The sequence below is a fragment of the Bombyx mandarina genome, chromosome 16, assembly GCF_030267445.1.
Source record: "Bombyx mandarina strain Sakado chromosome 16, ASM3026744v2".
NCBI classification, from domain to species: domain Eukaryota; kingdom Metazoa; phylum Arthropoda; class Insecta; order Lepidoptera; family Bombycidae; genus Bombyx; species Bombyx mandarina.
The window spans coordinates 8,588,861-8,604,488 of record NC_143222.1 but is presented as its reverse complement, the minus strand read 5'-3'; the positions used below and the strand labels follow the sequence as shown (position 1 = coordinate 8,604,488).

General features: G+C 36.8%; 1 protein-coding gene across 1 annotated transcript in view; it reads left to right on the top strand.

Annotated features, from left to right (window-relative positions):
• Window positions 1-526: 526 nt before the first annotated feature.
• Chc (clathrin heavy chain) overlaps window positions 527-15,628 on the top strand; it is a 29,559-nt gene continuing 14,457 nt past the window's right edge. Inside the window, exons 1-10 of the mRNA XM_028184256.2 lie at window positions 527-692; window positions 847-958; window positions 2,124-2,349; window positions 11,254-11,508; window positions 12,295-12,483; window positions 13,049-13,303; window positions 14,059-14,255; window positions 14,473-14,653; window positions 14,790-14,983; window positions 15,273-15,499. Of these exons, the coding sequence (XP_028040057.1) occupies window positions 917-958; window positions 2,124-2,349; window positions 11,254-11,508; window positions 12,295-12,483; window positions 13,049-13,303; window positions 14,059-14,255; window positions 14,473-14,653; window positions 14,790-14,983; window positions 15,273-15,499 (1,766 nt within the window). The 5' untranslated portion in view covers window positions 527-692; window positions 847-916. The remainder of the gene's footprint in view (window positions 693-846; window positions 959-2,123; window positions 2,350-11,253; window positions 11,509-12,294; window positions 12,484-13,048; window positions 13,304-14,058; window positions 14,256-14,472; window positions 14,654-14,789; window positions 14,984-15,272; window positions 15,500-15,628) is intronic.

The following is a 15,628-nucleotide window of genomic DNA, read 5'->3' as shown; positions in this document are numbered from 1 at the left end:
CTCAGAGAAAAGAACTATGAAAGAACAGTCGGAGTCAGAGTTTAACGTTATGTTGAGATCAACGGAGTGTGGCGAATATAATGTCCACGTCTAGATTAGTCCACGTAGAACGACTTCAACCTAAATATTTAGAATAAGTAGGAATGGAGGTGAAAAATATAAAACGAATGATAGCGGACGTTAATAGAAGAAAATAGACCTGAAAAAACATGTGATTAATATTATATCGTACAGATAATCGTGTTTAATTAAATCCTATATGTCGTCTCAATAAATTATTTGAGGACGAATATGATTTGGATTTTAACAAATTAATGAACTTTGGATTTTCGCATGGAAAGCGAGATTGGAAAGCGAAAATTTCAGCGAGATTTAATCATAGATTTAAATTTAAAACAGAACTCTAAGCCCAAAAGGGTACTAAGGGTATTATATGAGCCACGCTATCAAGTCTTTCAATTTTATTTTTGGAATATTTTGATTGCATCTCTAGACTACTATTAGATGCGATCGCATCATAATGAATGCAGAAATTGTGATTGAAGTTTATATCATGCTTTCTCTTTCTCTTTTGTCTACCATTTCATTCATTTGTATATGTGGCATCCGAGGGTGTACATTAATCGTCATATTACTCCGAAACAGCCAAATTTATCCGCCCCTATTCTTCTTCATGTAGAATTCTAGAAGTTGTAAGTACGATAGGTCATCTATCGTTTATAATCAGTAAATTGTTTTTGTCGCGATCCGGTCCTTGTCATTTCTTTCTCTAACGAACGCCATGTTGATTGTCAAAAGTGTTTTCCGATGAGACATCAGTGAAATTGATTTGTGCTATCTTTTCAGAGTTCGCGATTTTAAAAGGGTCGCCCGTTTTTTCGTTTTCGGTTTGTGTAGGACGGAGTGATCAATAAACATGGCGCAAGTATTACCGATACGGTTTCAAGAACATTTACAGGTGAGTACGCCCATCAGTTTATTGCATTTACCGATCATTTCCTTTTAGGAACTAAGGGCCCCCTAAGAAAGTGTATTAGGGATGGGTAGTGAAACTTTTTAATGAATTGATCAAAAAAATGTAAGGTAATAAATGCTTTTTTCATTACTTAGACAGTGTCCACCCCCTACGTGCAAGTCGAGTTGAAGCCAGTAGGTATTGATTTGTTCCAAATTCAATTTGCGATCATATGATTGGGGGTTGAAACGCTAGTTGGGGTTATTTTTTACTAAACGCCAAGTTTTAAATATAATTTTCTTTTTAATTTCAAATCTCGTGATTGTCAATGTATACAATATTGGCATCTGTGGATTTTGTTCAAAGAGGATAAGGTCTAAAAAATCGAATACTATTTTTATTTCTTTATAAAAATTCACCTACCTTCAACAAAATATTATTCCTTGAAAAACAATTTGTGATAATTTAACTACATTCCAATTTTATCAATACTCAGGATTATAACAAGTGAAAATCGCATCAGTTCTCTTTAGTGAATTAGGTTATATAAATTTAAAATAAATTAATGATTAAAAATCACCATATAATTATATACCATAAGATATCTTATGTAATGTAGGCACTTGAATAACATTTGTAGTTGTAGGTAAAATAGATCTTAGAATAAAAGTTGATGTCTTAATCTGTAAGAAAACTAAAGAAAACTATTAGGAGGGGAAATTAATTATTTTAACATCTTATATGTATGCTGAGTTTCTCGCCAGATCTTCTCAGCGGGTCGCGATTCCGATCCGGTAGTAGATTCATTCACGAAGCAGCTGCTCTTGAGCTGTTAGGTCTCCTTCGGAGGTGCTCGGGTAGCTGTTAGCAAATCCCACCCCTCCTGGCTGAGCCTTTGCTCGCCCACCTGTCCTGGTGAAACTGGAAAGGCCTCCGGGCCACCAGTAATCTTTCAATCATAAAAAAAAAAAAAACCTACTATAAAAATAATCTCAACTAAAATTTAAGGCTCTTTTCAAAAATTGTGTTCAAATATGATATATACATTATTTTATAAAACTGTTCCAAACATATAAGATAGTTCTATTTGTATTATATGACATATTAATTGCTCATCCGAACATGGAACGTAGGTAGGTTGATTCTGTTAACAACATTTTTTTTGCAGCTTACAAATGTGGGAATCAATCCTGCTTCTATTTCGTTCAACACTCTCACCATGGAATCGGACAAGTTTATCTGTGTTCGCGAGAAGGTTGGTGAGACTGCAGAAGTTGTCATTATTGATATGGCAGATCCAACAAATCCAATTCGACGACCAATCAGTGCCGACTCTGCTATCATGAATCCAGCTAGTAAAGTCATTGCTTTGAAAGGCAAAGCTGGTGTTGAAGGTAAGATAGTAATTCATCTATGTCAATATATGGTAGAATTATCTTATAAGTTGATTAAGTTTAAATTTCAATTAGGGCAGTATGTGGAGACATCAAAAAAGATTCAAATGCAGTAATTTATTTTTTATATATTAATACTGACTTATTAGTTGCGTTAGCAACTAAAAAGGGAACATGTTTGCTCACTAGGCAGACAATCTGAATGTTGCTTGGAAGTGTTTTGATTTTGTTGTTACAAAATTCAGATTCTTGCCAGTTTTATGGTAATCGTTTCTGCTGCAATTGGTTTCAAATGTAAAAGTGAATTTTGATCATTAATATATATGGCCGAAAATTGTTAGCCAGGGCCCTTAAACGTAGCATGTTAAGAAAACAAAATTGTGATTTTAACAAACAAAAAAAACTTATAATAACTTATGAGAAACAGGATTAACCTCTTCTTTTTAGTTTATTTTGTGTTATCCAGAGAAAAAACAAAGAAAATATACTAGTGTGGAGCTAATGCAACACGCATTTATCTTTATTCTATATATCTTCTATACACTTAAGGGAAATGTGTGTTGCACATAAATAAAGATTACATAATACTTAAAATTTCGACTACATCTATTATAAGCTTCCAAATTCTATTTGCCTACATGTCTAAAAACGGTATGAATAAGTCAAGAAGACGAAAAACGAAAAAAAAGCGTCTATATTTATATAAAATTATACAGATGGTTAAAAAGTGAGCACAATGTATTGGAGTTAAAAAAGAAAACGTATTTTCATTGAGAATGCTTTTGTGTAAAGAAATGACATACTAAATATCCTGCTGGGCGTTTCTTGCTGTTTTATCATCGTGTGGTTAAATTTAGACGCGATTGTAACGCCCAACACAAAGACATAGTCCCAAGAAAGCTTTCTTTGTGCGTTAAACAGGTGATAATTATGCAAAAGGGATCTATTCAATATTGTAGTTAATATAAAAATATGATGTATACTTATTTAAAAAAATATTAATGTAAACGTAACCAAAAAATTCATTAGATAACACTTTTCTTTTATTGGGTTTCAATTTAATATTTTTCCGGGTTATCATTTTAATAAGTGAATCAGGACAATTAAATAATTAGAAATCATCTTTCTAATTTCGTATACAGGCGTCCTCGTATAACACGAGTCATTCGTACCGTATTAAACGAAACAAGGTATACCGTGTAGTATCGAGGCCTTGTATTCGAGATCGTGTTATACGAAGACCAGGGGATTTCCCTTATTGAATGCAATTCAAAAATACATTCGTAAAAACCGTATTACAATTATTATTCTTAATTCTTGTACCGTCTAATATCGAAACCGTGTTTTACAAGTACCGTGTTGTACGCGAGACGCCCGTAAGGCCGGTTACAGTGCTCCACCGACCGTCTGTGCGTACGTCAGTCGCGCTTGTCGTTTATATGAAAATTCATAAATCATTACAGTGCTGGACTGACCGTACGCACGCACATATTGCTACGCATTGCGTACGAGGACCGTCGGTCTAGCGCGTCCGCATGCGTGCCGTCGGTCAACCGACGCGCTATGGAAACAAATGAACGCGTTCTGTGCTGCACCGATGGGTGTACCGACCGTACGGATGTGTGTATCATCATCAAAAAAAGCGATTTCGTATTGAACGTGGCCAAATATATCGATACCGAGCGCCTAATTACCGAAGTTCGTCTTCGTGAACCGCTCTGGGACAAAGGCCACGTGTTATATAAAGATCGTGATGCCAAGTTAAAGGCCTGGCAAGAAGTATGTGCTGATAATTCATCAAAACTTGATCGTCATTCTGAAATAATTAAAAAAACTTGAACGTTCTTTAAACGTTTTCGAAAATAATAAGCAGCAATTAAACTATTTGCAAACGCTTCCCTTTTGCGTACCGACTATACCAATCCGGTCAGATTGTTGGTCAGGAGAGCACTGAATGAAGCAACCTGACGATCGGTTAATGCGTACCGTCAGGACGGAACGTACGCACAGACGGTCGGTGGAGCACTGTAACCGGCCTTATATGTAATATATATATAAAAATGAATTGCTGTTCGTTAGTCTCGCTAAAACTCGAGAACGGCTGGACCGATTTGGCTAATTTTGGTCTTGAATTATTTGTCGAAATCCAGAGAAGGTTTAAAAGGTAGTTAAATATGAAAATGCTCAGAATTAAATAAAAATAATAATTTTGTTTTCCCTTTGATGTGTCTCCAGTCGGACGGATTCCTTTTGTTTGTTTAAAGCTTAGGTCTTTTATTTATCGATTGAGGCACTACGAAGTCTGCCGGGTCAGCTGGTATGTAATAAATAAAATGACTATGTTTTGTAACGAAAAGAGTCTAATTACGCCCATGATATTAACAATGTTCGAACACTACTCTTGAACGTTAATTCTATAAGAATGCCAATATCTGACACTATTGGATTTGTTAAATTACTCTAGGCTTTAGGGTAATGGAGCTCACGATCCAACTATTACTAAGCTTTTTTGTCATTAATCGCGAGAGGCTATTATTCTGACTTCACCTGGACTAGTGTGCGAGATCACAGGCCTTGGCCTGAAAGAATTTGCTAATACCAGGACATGTGCAAACAGAGATATGCTTCACTTAATCTATTACCAGATCGGCATCTCGGCCCACTGTGAAGATCCGGCGAGGAACAGTGCATCGGCTATCGGAGCCCATGAACATCAAATCATAAATTCCACAAATACGTTTTAACCGGAATGTATCACTGCTTCTCGACATGTGGAATGGTGATGCTTACTTTCTCGTGTAAGCTCAATTTAAATTGTTATTGTGCGATCCCATCAAAAAGCAGTTTGAGCACATGTATGGTACGGTCTGTGTTTAGAAAAGTCGGTACCGGTCATCGAACTCGAACGCAGGCATAGTCGCAATATACAAAAAGTTATCCACTTATCAGTTTTGTCTGTATAAGTGAACAACAATAATGTGTCATCAAACAAACAAAAAAAAATTATACTAAAAGGAAGATAAAAAATATTATGTGTATATTAATTCCGTTTTAATTGAAGCTTGCTACAAAACAAAACATTACTCTTATCACATCTGTCTAGTAAATTAAAAGCTTTGGATATGTTAAGATAATAAATAACAATTAGCGATTGACGATATATACTTAAAATAAATAATCTTCAATAATTTTGTTGCGTGTTCGGCAATATCAAAATAGCTTTATTATTGTTTCGAAATATATGACGTTTCCGTATTAAGGAAATTGGCTTCATTTAACTTGATGTGGCCCTAGTCGCGGACTACAGTGAATGGCGTCTAAATCAGTTGATTTGTCGAAAATTATTGGTACAAATTGGTTGAAATTAAGTACCTATTTTGAAGTCGTCGTGACCTAACGGATAAGACGTCCGGTGCATTCGTATTGAGCGATGCACCGGTGTTCGAATCCCGCAGGCGGGTACCAATTTTTCTAATGAAATACGTACTCCACAAATGTTCACGATTGATTTCCACGGTGAAGGAATAACATCGTGTAATAAAAATGAAACCCGCAAAGTTATAATTTGCGTAATTACTGGTGGTAGGACCTCTTGTGAGTCCGCACGGGTAGGTACCACCACCCTGCCTATTTCTGCCGTGAAGCAGTAATGCGTTTCGGTTTGAAGGGTGGGGCAGCCGTTGTAACTATAATTGAGACCCTTAGAACTTATATCTCAAGATGGGTGGCGCATTTACGTTGTAGATGTCCATGGGCTCCAGTAACCACTTAACACCAGGTGGGCTGTGAGCTCGTCCAATCATCTAAGCAATAAATAAAACAAAAAAAAAACCTATCATTTTGACATTGACTGATAGAAAATTCACTATCGGGCAAAGTCATCCCTGCACGTTTATCGGCTTTTGTTTGATAAGAATTTGCAAATTTTAATATATATGAAATATACACGACATTATTTACACAAATGTTTGAGCGTAATACAAAATCTATGAAGATATTATCTGCATTGCAGTTTTCTATGACGTAACGCATATACACATGCAATCGATATATACATTTGGGCTATATGTCCAAATCTGTGTGGACACTAATTGATTTATATATATATGTATAAAATAAATACATTTATTATATTCTTGGTTACATCACGCACATTCGTGCCTCCGTTTGGGGAAACAGCTCTGGCAGTGACTCATCCTTGCGTTAATTTTGTCAGTAACATTTTCTTGGCACAAAATTTAATAAAGAACGGAAACGAGCATCAAATCATTGCTTATGTATAATCTAAAGCTGTTTAAGCGTCATTGCCCTCATTAAACTTACGGCAATTCAATAAATAAAAATCTGATTATTACGACCTTGAATTGTAAACACCTAGGATATCATAATAATAATAATAGAATAATGTGTCAATAAATCATGTTTCAAAATGACTTCGTTCATAAGTTAAATTTAGTACTTCGGATATAAAGTTGTAGGCTTGACCTTTATCTCAGCGTAATATTGATTTTTTCGTAGTTCGTTCATCTTCTACGTGAAATGACCCTGTTGTCTTATCATACTTAATTTTATCACATCAATAGAGTTTCCATAAAGGATATTGATGAAATAATTACAAAAATGACTTATAAATGTCTTTGAAGTCGTCGTGGCCTAAAGGATAAGACGTCCGGTGCATTTGTATCTAGCGATGCACCGGTGTTCGAATCCCGCATGCGGGTACCATTTTTTCTAATGAAATACGTACTTAACAAATGTTCACGATTGACTTCCACGGTGAAGGAATAACATCGTGTAATAAAAATGAAACCCGCAAAATTATAATTTGCGTAATTACTGGTGGTAGGACCTCTTGTGAGTCCGCACGGGCAGGTCCCACCGCCCTGCCTATTTCTGCCGTGAAGCAGTAATGCGTTTCGGTTTGAGGAGGGGGGGGGGGGCAGCCGTTGTAGATGTCTATGGGCTCCAGTAACCACTTAACACCAGGTGGGCTGTGAGCTCGTACACCCATTTTAGCAAGCAATAAAAAAATATATATATGGATATTCATTTTCGACATATAAAAGTGTAATGAGATCTCCTCTCATTTACAATGGCTGAAATTGTTCTCTATTTTTCGTCGTAAGAACTTTTGTATGATTTTATGATATTCTCTTTGATTCTCACTCGCCCACGTACCTTAAAAGCCTATTTTATTATAGCAGAGACGCCCACTCTCAATCTTCGTTATTTGCTTAATCTCATTATCGTCAATCCTTTTCATCTTTTTCTATACTAATATTATAAAGAGGAAAGATTTGTTTGTTTGTTTGTTTCGAATAGGCTCCGAAACTACTGGACCGATTTGAAAAATTCTTTTTCCATTAGAAGCCGACATTGTCCCCGATGAACATAGGCTACTTTTTTTTAATTTTTTTTTTTTGGTTTCATGTGTGTTTTAATGTTTCCGAAGCTAAGCGAGGGTGGGTCGCTAGTTTTTAATATATTTCGTTTTCTTGAACAGTTTTTCGTTTCTCTATTATAGCTTATCTAATTAATTTCATAAAAACGAATTCAACTTGTATGTGTGCAAGGAAACAATAACTCAGTACTTCATTATTTTATTTCGGTAATGTGTTCTTATTTCGATCTTGTAACCTTTGTTATAATGTATTATTTGATATAGTGTATCAGTTGATCATTTATTTACTGCATGTATGTATGTATATTTGCAAATATATCTATAGAATATAAGAAAGTTCATCTGTATTGCCCCAAAATTCTCTACGATCGAATAGTGAGCTGGTAGATGATGCTTTATGCCACTAAGTTCGCCGTTTATGTCGCCGTTTATGTTTACAATAATGCTTAAGTGAATAAATAAGTATATAGCTAGCGATTGGTGTCTGTGAATACGCAGAAGCTCCGCAGTGCCGTCTGTAACTGCTGCCAAGCAGTTATGCGTTATGGTTTTAAAGTCAAGATATCCGGTTCTACAATTTAGAGAATTATAATAACCTAACCCATGAATCAGCTCGCTGAGTTTCTCGCCGGATCTTCTCAGCGGGTCGCGATTCCGATCCGGTAGTAGATTCATTCGCGAAGCAGCTACTCTTGAGCTGTTAGGTCTCTTTAGGAGGCGCTCGGGTAGCTGTTAGCAAATCCCACCCGTCCTGGCTGAGCCTTTGCTCGCCCACCTGTCCTGGTGAAACTGGAAAGGCCTCCGGGCCACCAGTAATACTTCAAACATAAAAAAAAAAAAAAATTATAAAATTATTTTGCAGATCGGCAAGGGCACGTTATATATCCGAACGTTTATTTAACTTGTAAAAAGGTTAGTTTTGAACCATTGTATTTATCAGACTGCTCGTAAGAAGAATAAAATATGATCGTTTCAGTAACCCTTATATATCTGACCTTTGATAAATTAATTATCTAATATTTCGCACTTGGATAATTAATTCAAGATCGCCTCTTTGCTTGAGAGAGGCGTTTGACCTGTTTGTTATATCCTATTTGGGTCGCCAAACGAATTCCAATGACAGTTGACCTTAAATATTTAAACTGCATTAGTAATGTGCCATTAAGTAACTGGACCGCGCAGTAATAGAAAGTCTTATTAAAATCGACTTGTTTTGGCAATCGTATTTGGCAGCGGAACTAAAGATTTTTATGTCGAATTGTCTAGTACGAAAAAGGATGATTGCGTAAGAAGAAGTTTCATTCTCCAATATATTTTTCCATACCACTGTATGTAATTTCTGATGACCCTCTTCTTTTTTTTTAAATATAGAAATCGACTTCTTACGGTGCCGTGGTTGCCAGTGTGAAGTTTTCTTTATTCTTAAATAATTACATTTAATATAATCTGTTATTTGAAAAATGCAGCGGAATGAGATGAACTTCATTTATTTCAAATTATAATCAATCGAAATGAAATTAGATGAAATGGAATGAAACGAAATGGGAATTTACTAAGACTTCAATAGGATTTTTGAAAGAAGCTACGTCCAGAACTACTGTTTCATTTATCACACCGATACTGATGCTTAATCATCATCACCATCATCAACAGCCCACAGTCGTCCACTGCTGGACATAGGCCTCTCCCAATCCACACCACTGAGCCCGTTCTGCGGCTCTCCTCATCTACTTCTTGCCGGACCACTTCGATAAAGCGGCACGACACGAGAACCCTCTCATCGTGGCCGCCGGTAACTACATTCCCGATCCTGCGGACAGAATGGAAAGCAGTCGACGTCGCCCAAAACACGTCATCTCGGATCCACCCGATCCACTAACGGTGCTTTTAGGTAATTCAAGCACCGGTCACCGTTCTCGTCGAACCCGTCGCTTGCGACGAAGGGCTCGACGAGTAAATTAACTCTCAGACACAGCCCACTGAGTTTCTCGCCGGATCTTCTCAGTGGGTCGCGTTTCCGATCCGGTGGTAGATTCTGCGAAGCACGACTCTTGCTAGGGTTCGTGTTAGCAACGTCATCAGGTTTGAGCCCCGTGAGCTCACCTACAAAAGTTAGGGTTACGCTGACATAGCCTCTCAAGGCTCTCAGCTTAGGTAGGAAAAAAAAAAAAAAAAAAAATCTTGCCGGCCACCGTGCGGAGGTTTATAATGGTTAATAATAGGATGCTTAATAATGATTTAAAATCCCCCATTATTAGCTTCTTAAACTTGAAGTAACACTAAATTAACTAACGTAATAGAATTATTTACACAACTTTGCTCATCGCGATTCCGTCAAAATAGTTGATGGTCTATTGTGCTCAATACGCGATTAACTGATGGTTCAAATCAGCTAAAAGCAATATGTAGGTGAGTAGGTGCTAAAAAAAAATAAGATATGGTAAAAGTGACGGTAACTCGTTCACACGTTGTTCGACCCAACCCGTACTATGCTGTCGCAGAAAATATATAATGCAGCCCTACAAAATATGTTCATATTAAATGTAGTAGAAATGTTATTTTATGTAAGTCGTATTTTTCGTAAGTCGTCGTGGCCTAAAGGATTAAACGTGCAGTGCATTCGTGTTGAGCGATGCACCGGTTGTTCAAATCCCAGGCGGGTACCAATTTTTCTAATGAAATACGTACTCAACAAATGTTCACTATTGACTTCCACGGTGAAGGAATAACATCGTGTAATAAAAATCAAACCCGAAAAATTATAATATGCGTAATTACTAGTGGTAGGACCTCTTGTGAGTCCCCACCACCAACCTGCCTATTTCTGCCGTGAAGCAGTAATTCGTTTCGGTTTGTAGGGTGGGGCAGCCGTGGTAACCTCAAGGTGGGTGGCGCATTTACGTTTTAGATGTCTATAGGCTGCAGTAACCACTTAACACCAGGTGGTATGTGAGCTTGTCCACACATCTAAGCAACGAAAAAAAAATATACAAGAATTAAATATTTGATTTGTGCTTTGCTGTAAAACCGATGAATAGAGATTTGTACTAGATATTAAAAAGTAGTAGTAATCGATGACCCATCAAAAAATTAAATACTTTTTGAACTGCTTTGTAAAAAAATGCGGCCGTCGCGTCGGTTACCTTTGGTTCTTTGCTCGCCTTCGCTAAAGGTTACCTTTGGTTCTTTGCTCGCCTTCGCCAAAATCATAGTATTATTTTTCGCTTTTGTGAAAGTGGTTCATAATTCCTTTTTCGGATTTTTGGAGAGTATACGTTTGAGTACACGCGTACACGTACTTATGAAGAGTACGTATCTTCATTTAGATAGGATACCCCGTATTTAGTAACTTTTTTAAATCACAACTTTGATGTTCACATTGAGAATGTGGGGTCTTTAAAAGCATAAAACTAAGCAGTATTCTCTGCTTGGCGTCAGTTTAAATTATGTAATTTCTTCAATCAAGACAAACATATTTTTAAACATTAATTCTATTGTTACAGCTCAAAAAACACTTCAAATCTTCAATATCGAGATGAAATCGAAAATGAAGGCGCACACCATGACCGAAGACATTGTTTTCTGGAAGTGGATTTCACTGAACACACTCGCTCTGGTCACCAAGATGTCGGTGTACCACTGGTCGATGGAAGGCGACTCGACACCCGTAAAGATGTTCGACAGGCATTCGTCACTTGCCGATTGCCAGATCATTAACTACAGGACGGATCCGAAGCAACAGTGGTTACTGCTGGTCGGTAAGTAACCTTTTGTTACTAAATTCATGATTTTTTAAATTTTTTTAACATTACTCACTTAACTCTAAAAGCGTCAAGACACAACCCTAATTATGTGTTATACTATTATGTGTTATAGAAGAAGTGAGCTGCATCGGATTTTTTTAGAAATCACTACATAGTATAAAACTAAGTCGCTTTTTCTGTCCCTATATCCCTATGTAAGCTTAAATCTTTAAAACTACGCAACGGATTTTGATGCGGTTTTTTTTAATAGATAGAGTGATTGAAGAGGAAGGTTTATATATATAGTAATATCCATTAAATAGTGGAGAAATTAATAATAAATTACAGTTTTCGAAGCGAAGCGAGGGCGGGTCGCTATTATAATATTATGTACTGAGAATTACGGAGCCATATTCAGTAACAAAGTTTCAATAAATACTTGTTTTATATCAACTTTTGACATAACAAAATGTCTTGAATTCTCACTACCTGTACAACGACGTTTTTTTTTTACAACTATTCAAAATTTAAATATACAGTGGCCCCAAAAAAGAATGGAGCAAAGATATACCAAGCGATAGTTTATTGTGGCATGATAAGTTAATCAAGTCACTGTCGCGATGATTGTAACTATACTGAGACTTTAGAACTTATATCTCAAGGTGGGTGCCGGCATTTACGTTGTAGATGCCTATGGGATCCAGTAACCACTTAAAACCAGATGGGCTGTGAGCTCGTATCTAAGCAAAAAAAAAAAAATAGCAACGGCTTTTTCGTATAACCTAATTTCCTTTTCACCAGGTATTTCTGCTCAACAAAACCGGGTAGTCGGCGCTATGCAGCTGTACTCTGTCGAGCGCAAGTGCTCTCAGCCTATCGAGGGACACGCCGCGTCTTTCGCCACATTTAAAGCGGAAGGCAACGCCGAGCCGTCCACTCTCTTCTGCTTCGCTGTGAGGACTGCCCAAGGCGGCAAACTACACATTATTGGTAAGTTATCGTATCATCACTATGAAGTGATGTTGGCTATAATGAACAACACAATAATCAATGACATTTAAGTAAAGCAGTTATCTTGGCCTTGCTTCCTTGTAGTTTCTTTGAAAGTCATGTTTATGCATTTCTTGTGTGACTTAATTCTCACAATTAGCTAATATATAAAGCTATTATTTGCGAAAAAGGTGGGTATAAATGAAAAATGAGGGTAGTCGATAAACTAGAGCTGATGAGTTAAAATGACGTATGTGAATATATTGCACATTACCTACTTTATCGACAACAGACACAAAAAGAGCTGCACTAAAAAAAAATTTTTTTTTATGTGTAATGCTTACTGAAATGATTCTATCCAATTTAGTCAGTCAATGGTAGTTTAAAAAGCATGTTAAAGCTTAAATCCTTGCGAAAACAAGAATCTTACAACTTCAAGTAACATCTACTCAAAGAGCACTCGAAAGTTGGTCCAACATTTCACCAAACTGATAAATTGAAATAATACATCTCATAATATGGCTAATTATTCAATCAAAGTTTGATCTGTAAATGTTTCCAACAGAGGTTGGCCAAACGCCGGCCGGCAACCAACCATTCCCGAAAAAAGCCGTCGACGTGTTCTTCCCTGCGGAGGCGCAGAATGATTTCCCAGTGGCGATGCAAGTATCGCCGAAGTATGACGTCATTTACTTGATTACCAAATATGGATACATTCACATGTACGACATCGAGACGGGAACGTGTATTTACATGAACCGTATCTCGTCGGACACGATCTTCGTGACGGCGCCCCATGAAGCGACTGGCGGTATTATCGGTGAGTTTACATTAAAACCCATTTATCGATAAAATTATTAGTTAACTCTTAACATTAATGCAGGAAATCGCAAAATTTAAACAAAGACACTACGAAAGATTGGAAAAGCACCCAAACAATCTGGCTGCCGCCTTGAAAAAACGAAGTTACGGTAAACGGCTCAAGAGAAAAGACGTCATATAGTTCAATGACAAATCCTTAAACTTGAGAGTAGATGGCTCGCTGGAGTCACGTCTAATAAAAGTACAGGATACTGATGGTAGATAATAAAGGAGAAAAAAAAACTGTATATTAAGTATGCAAATTTAATATAATGTTACATGCTGTATTGCACACGAAACTAATATGAATAGCAGAATCGTACTGTGAAATGATATGTACATATGTAATGCATTCTTTATGATTCTATATTGTTTTACATGACCATTCTTTTTATTTTGAATTTGTTTTTTACTGGTGGTAGGAACTCTTGGGAGTCCGCACGGGTATGTACCACTACCCTGCCTATTTCTGTCGTGAAGCAGTAATGCGTTTCGGTTTGAAGGATGGGGCAGCCGTTGTAACTCTAAGTTGAGATCTAAGAACTTACATCTTAAGATGAGCGGCGCATTCACGTTGTAGATGTATATGGGCTCCAGTAACCACTTAACACCAGGTGGGCTGTGAACTAGCCCACCCATATAAGCAATAAAAAAAAACTGATTAAATGAAGATGGAATAATCGGTTCTTAGTTAACTTAATTTTCTTGATATAGGTGTAAACCGCAAAGGTCAAGTGTTATCAGTGACAGTAGAGGAAGACTCAATAGTCCCGTACATAAACACCGTGCTCCAGAACCCCGAGTTAGCGTTACGCATGGCCGTGCGTAACAACTTGGCAGGTGCTGAAGAACTGTTTGTGAGGAAATTCAACATGTTGTTCACGAATGGACAATACATTGAGGCTGCTAAGGTATAGTAATTTTTTGTTGTTCTAAATGTTGATACGGAATGAAATTAAATGTGTTTCATGAACAATCGATACATCACTTGTCTAAATGTGGTATTTAGCATCACATAGGTCCCAATAAACAATTGACTTTAGATTTTGAATTATAAATAAAATTAATTGGCAAGTTAAGTACTTTAAATAAATATTAGGTATTTGAATATTTTTTTAAACACAACAGGTAGCAGCTATGGCACCTCGAGGAATCCTCCGTACACCGCAAACTATCCAGCGTTTCCAACAAGTGCCCACGCAGCCAGGTCAAAATTCGCCGTTGTTGCAATACTTTGGTATCCTCCTTGATCAGGCGCAACTCAACAAGTTTGAATCCCTTGAATTGTGTCGTCCTGTTTTATTGCAAGGTAAGTTTTTTATACTAAACTTTAACTTGTAAAATAACAAATGTCAATGAGCAAATTCCCCCACTATTAGATATGAAAAATTCATAAAACCTTTGAATCAACAATTGCATTTGTCTTAATGTTTTTTGTCTTACAGGGCGAAAACAACTGCTCGAGAAATGGTTGAAGGAAGAAAAATTGGAGTGTTCAGAAGAACTTGGAGATCTTGTAAAGCAAGTAGACCCTACACTTGCTCTCTCAGTTTACCTTCGTGCCAACGTCGCCAGTAAAGTTATTCAGTGCTTTGCTGAGACTGGGCAATTCCAGAAAATTGTGTTATATGCCAAGAAGGTGAGTTTAAACCTTATATGTATTGAGGTTTAGCCTCTACTAAATACTCTAAGTTGTTGTAAGCTGGTGGATTTTGAATTAGGGGATGCTGCGCAGTTAATTTTCATACCTAAAAGGTTTTACTCTCATAAAGAGGAAAACTTTTCATATATGGAACAATTTATTTCAGGCTGTCACTTCTCCTTTTTCCAAAAACTCCTAAATAGATTTATGATTTTATAACTAAATTAAATGTGCATGAAAAATGCATTGTGCACAAGTGGAGATTGAATTACATTCTATTTTATAGGTTGGCTACACTCCAGACTACATTTATCTTCTTCGTTCAGTGATGCGTACCAATCCTGAACAAGGGGCAGGATTTGCAGGAATGTTAGTCGCCGAAGATCCCCCTCTAGCAGACATTAATCAGATAGTAGATGTTTTCATGGAACAAAATATGGTGCAACAATGTACAGCCTTCCTTTTGGACGCTCTGAAGAATAACAGACCTGAGGAAGGACCTTTACAAACTAGGTACACACTTAATACTGCATTTGATATTGTTTTAATATTGTATCAAAGCTGTAATTATCAATGGTTATACTGTAAATCTTTGAAAATTATCAATAATTTTATGTAATTAATGTATAACAAAATTAATTT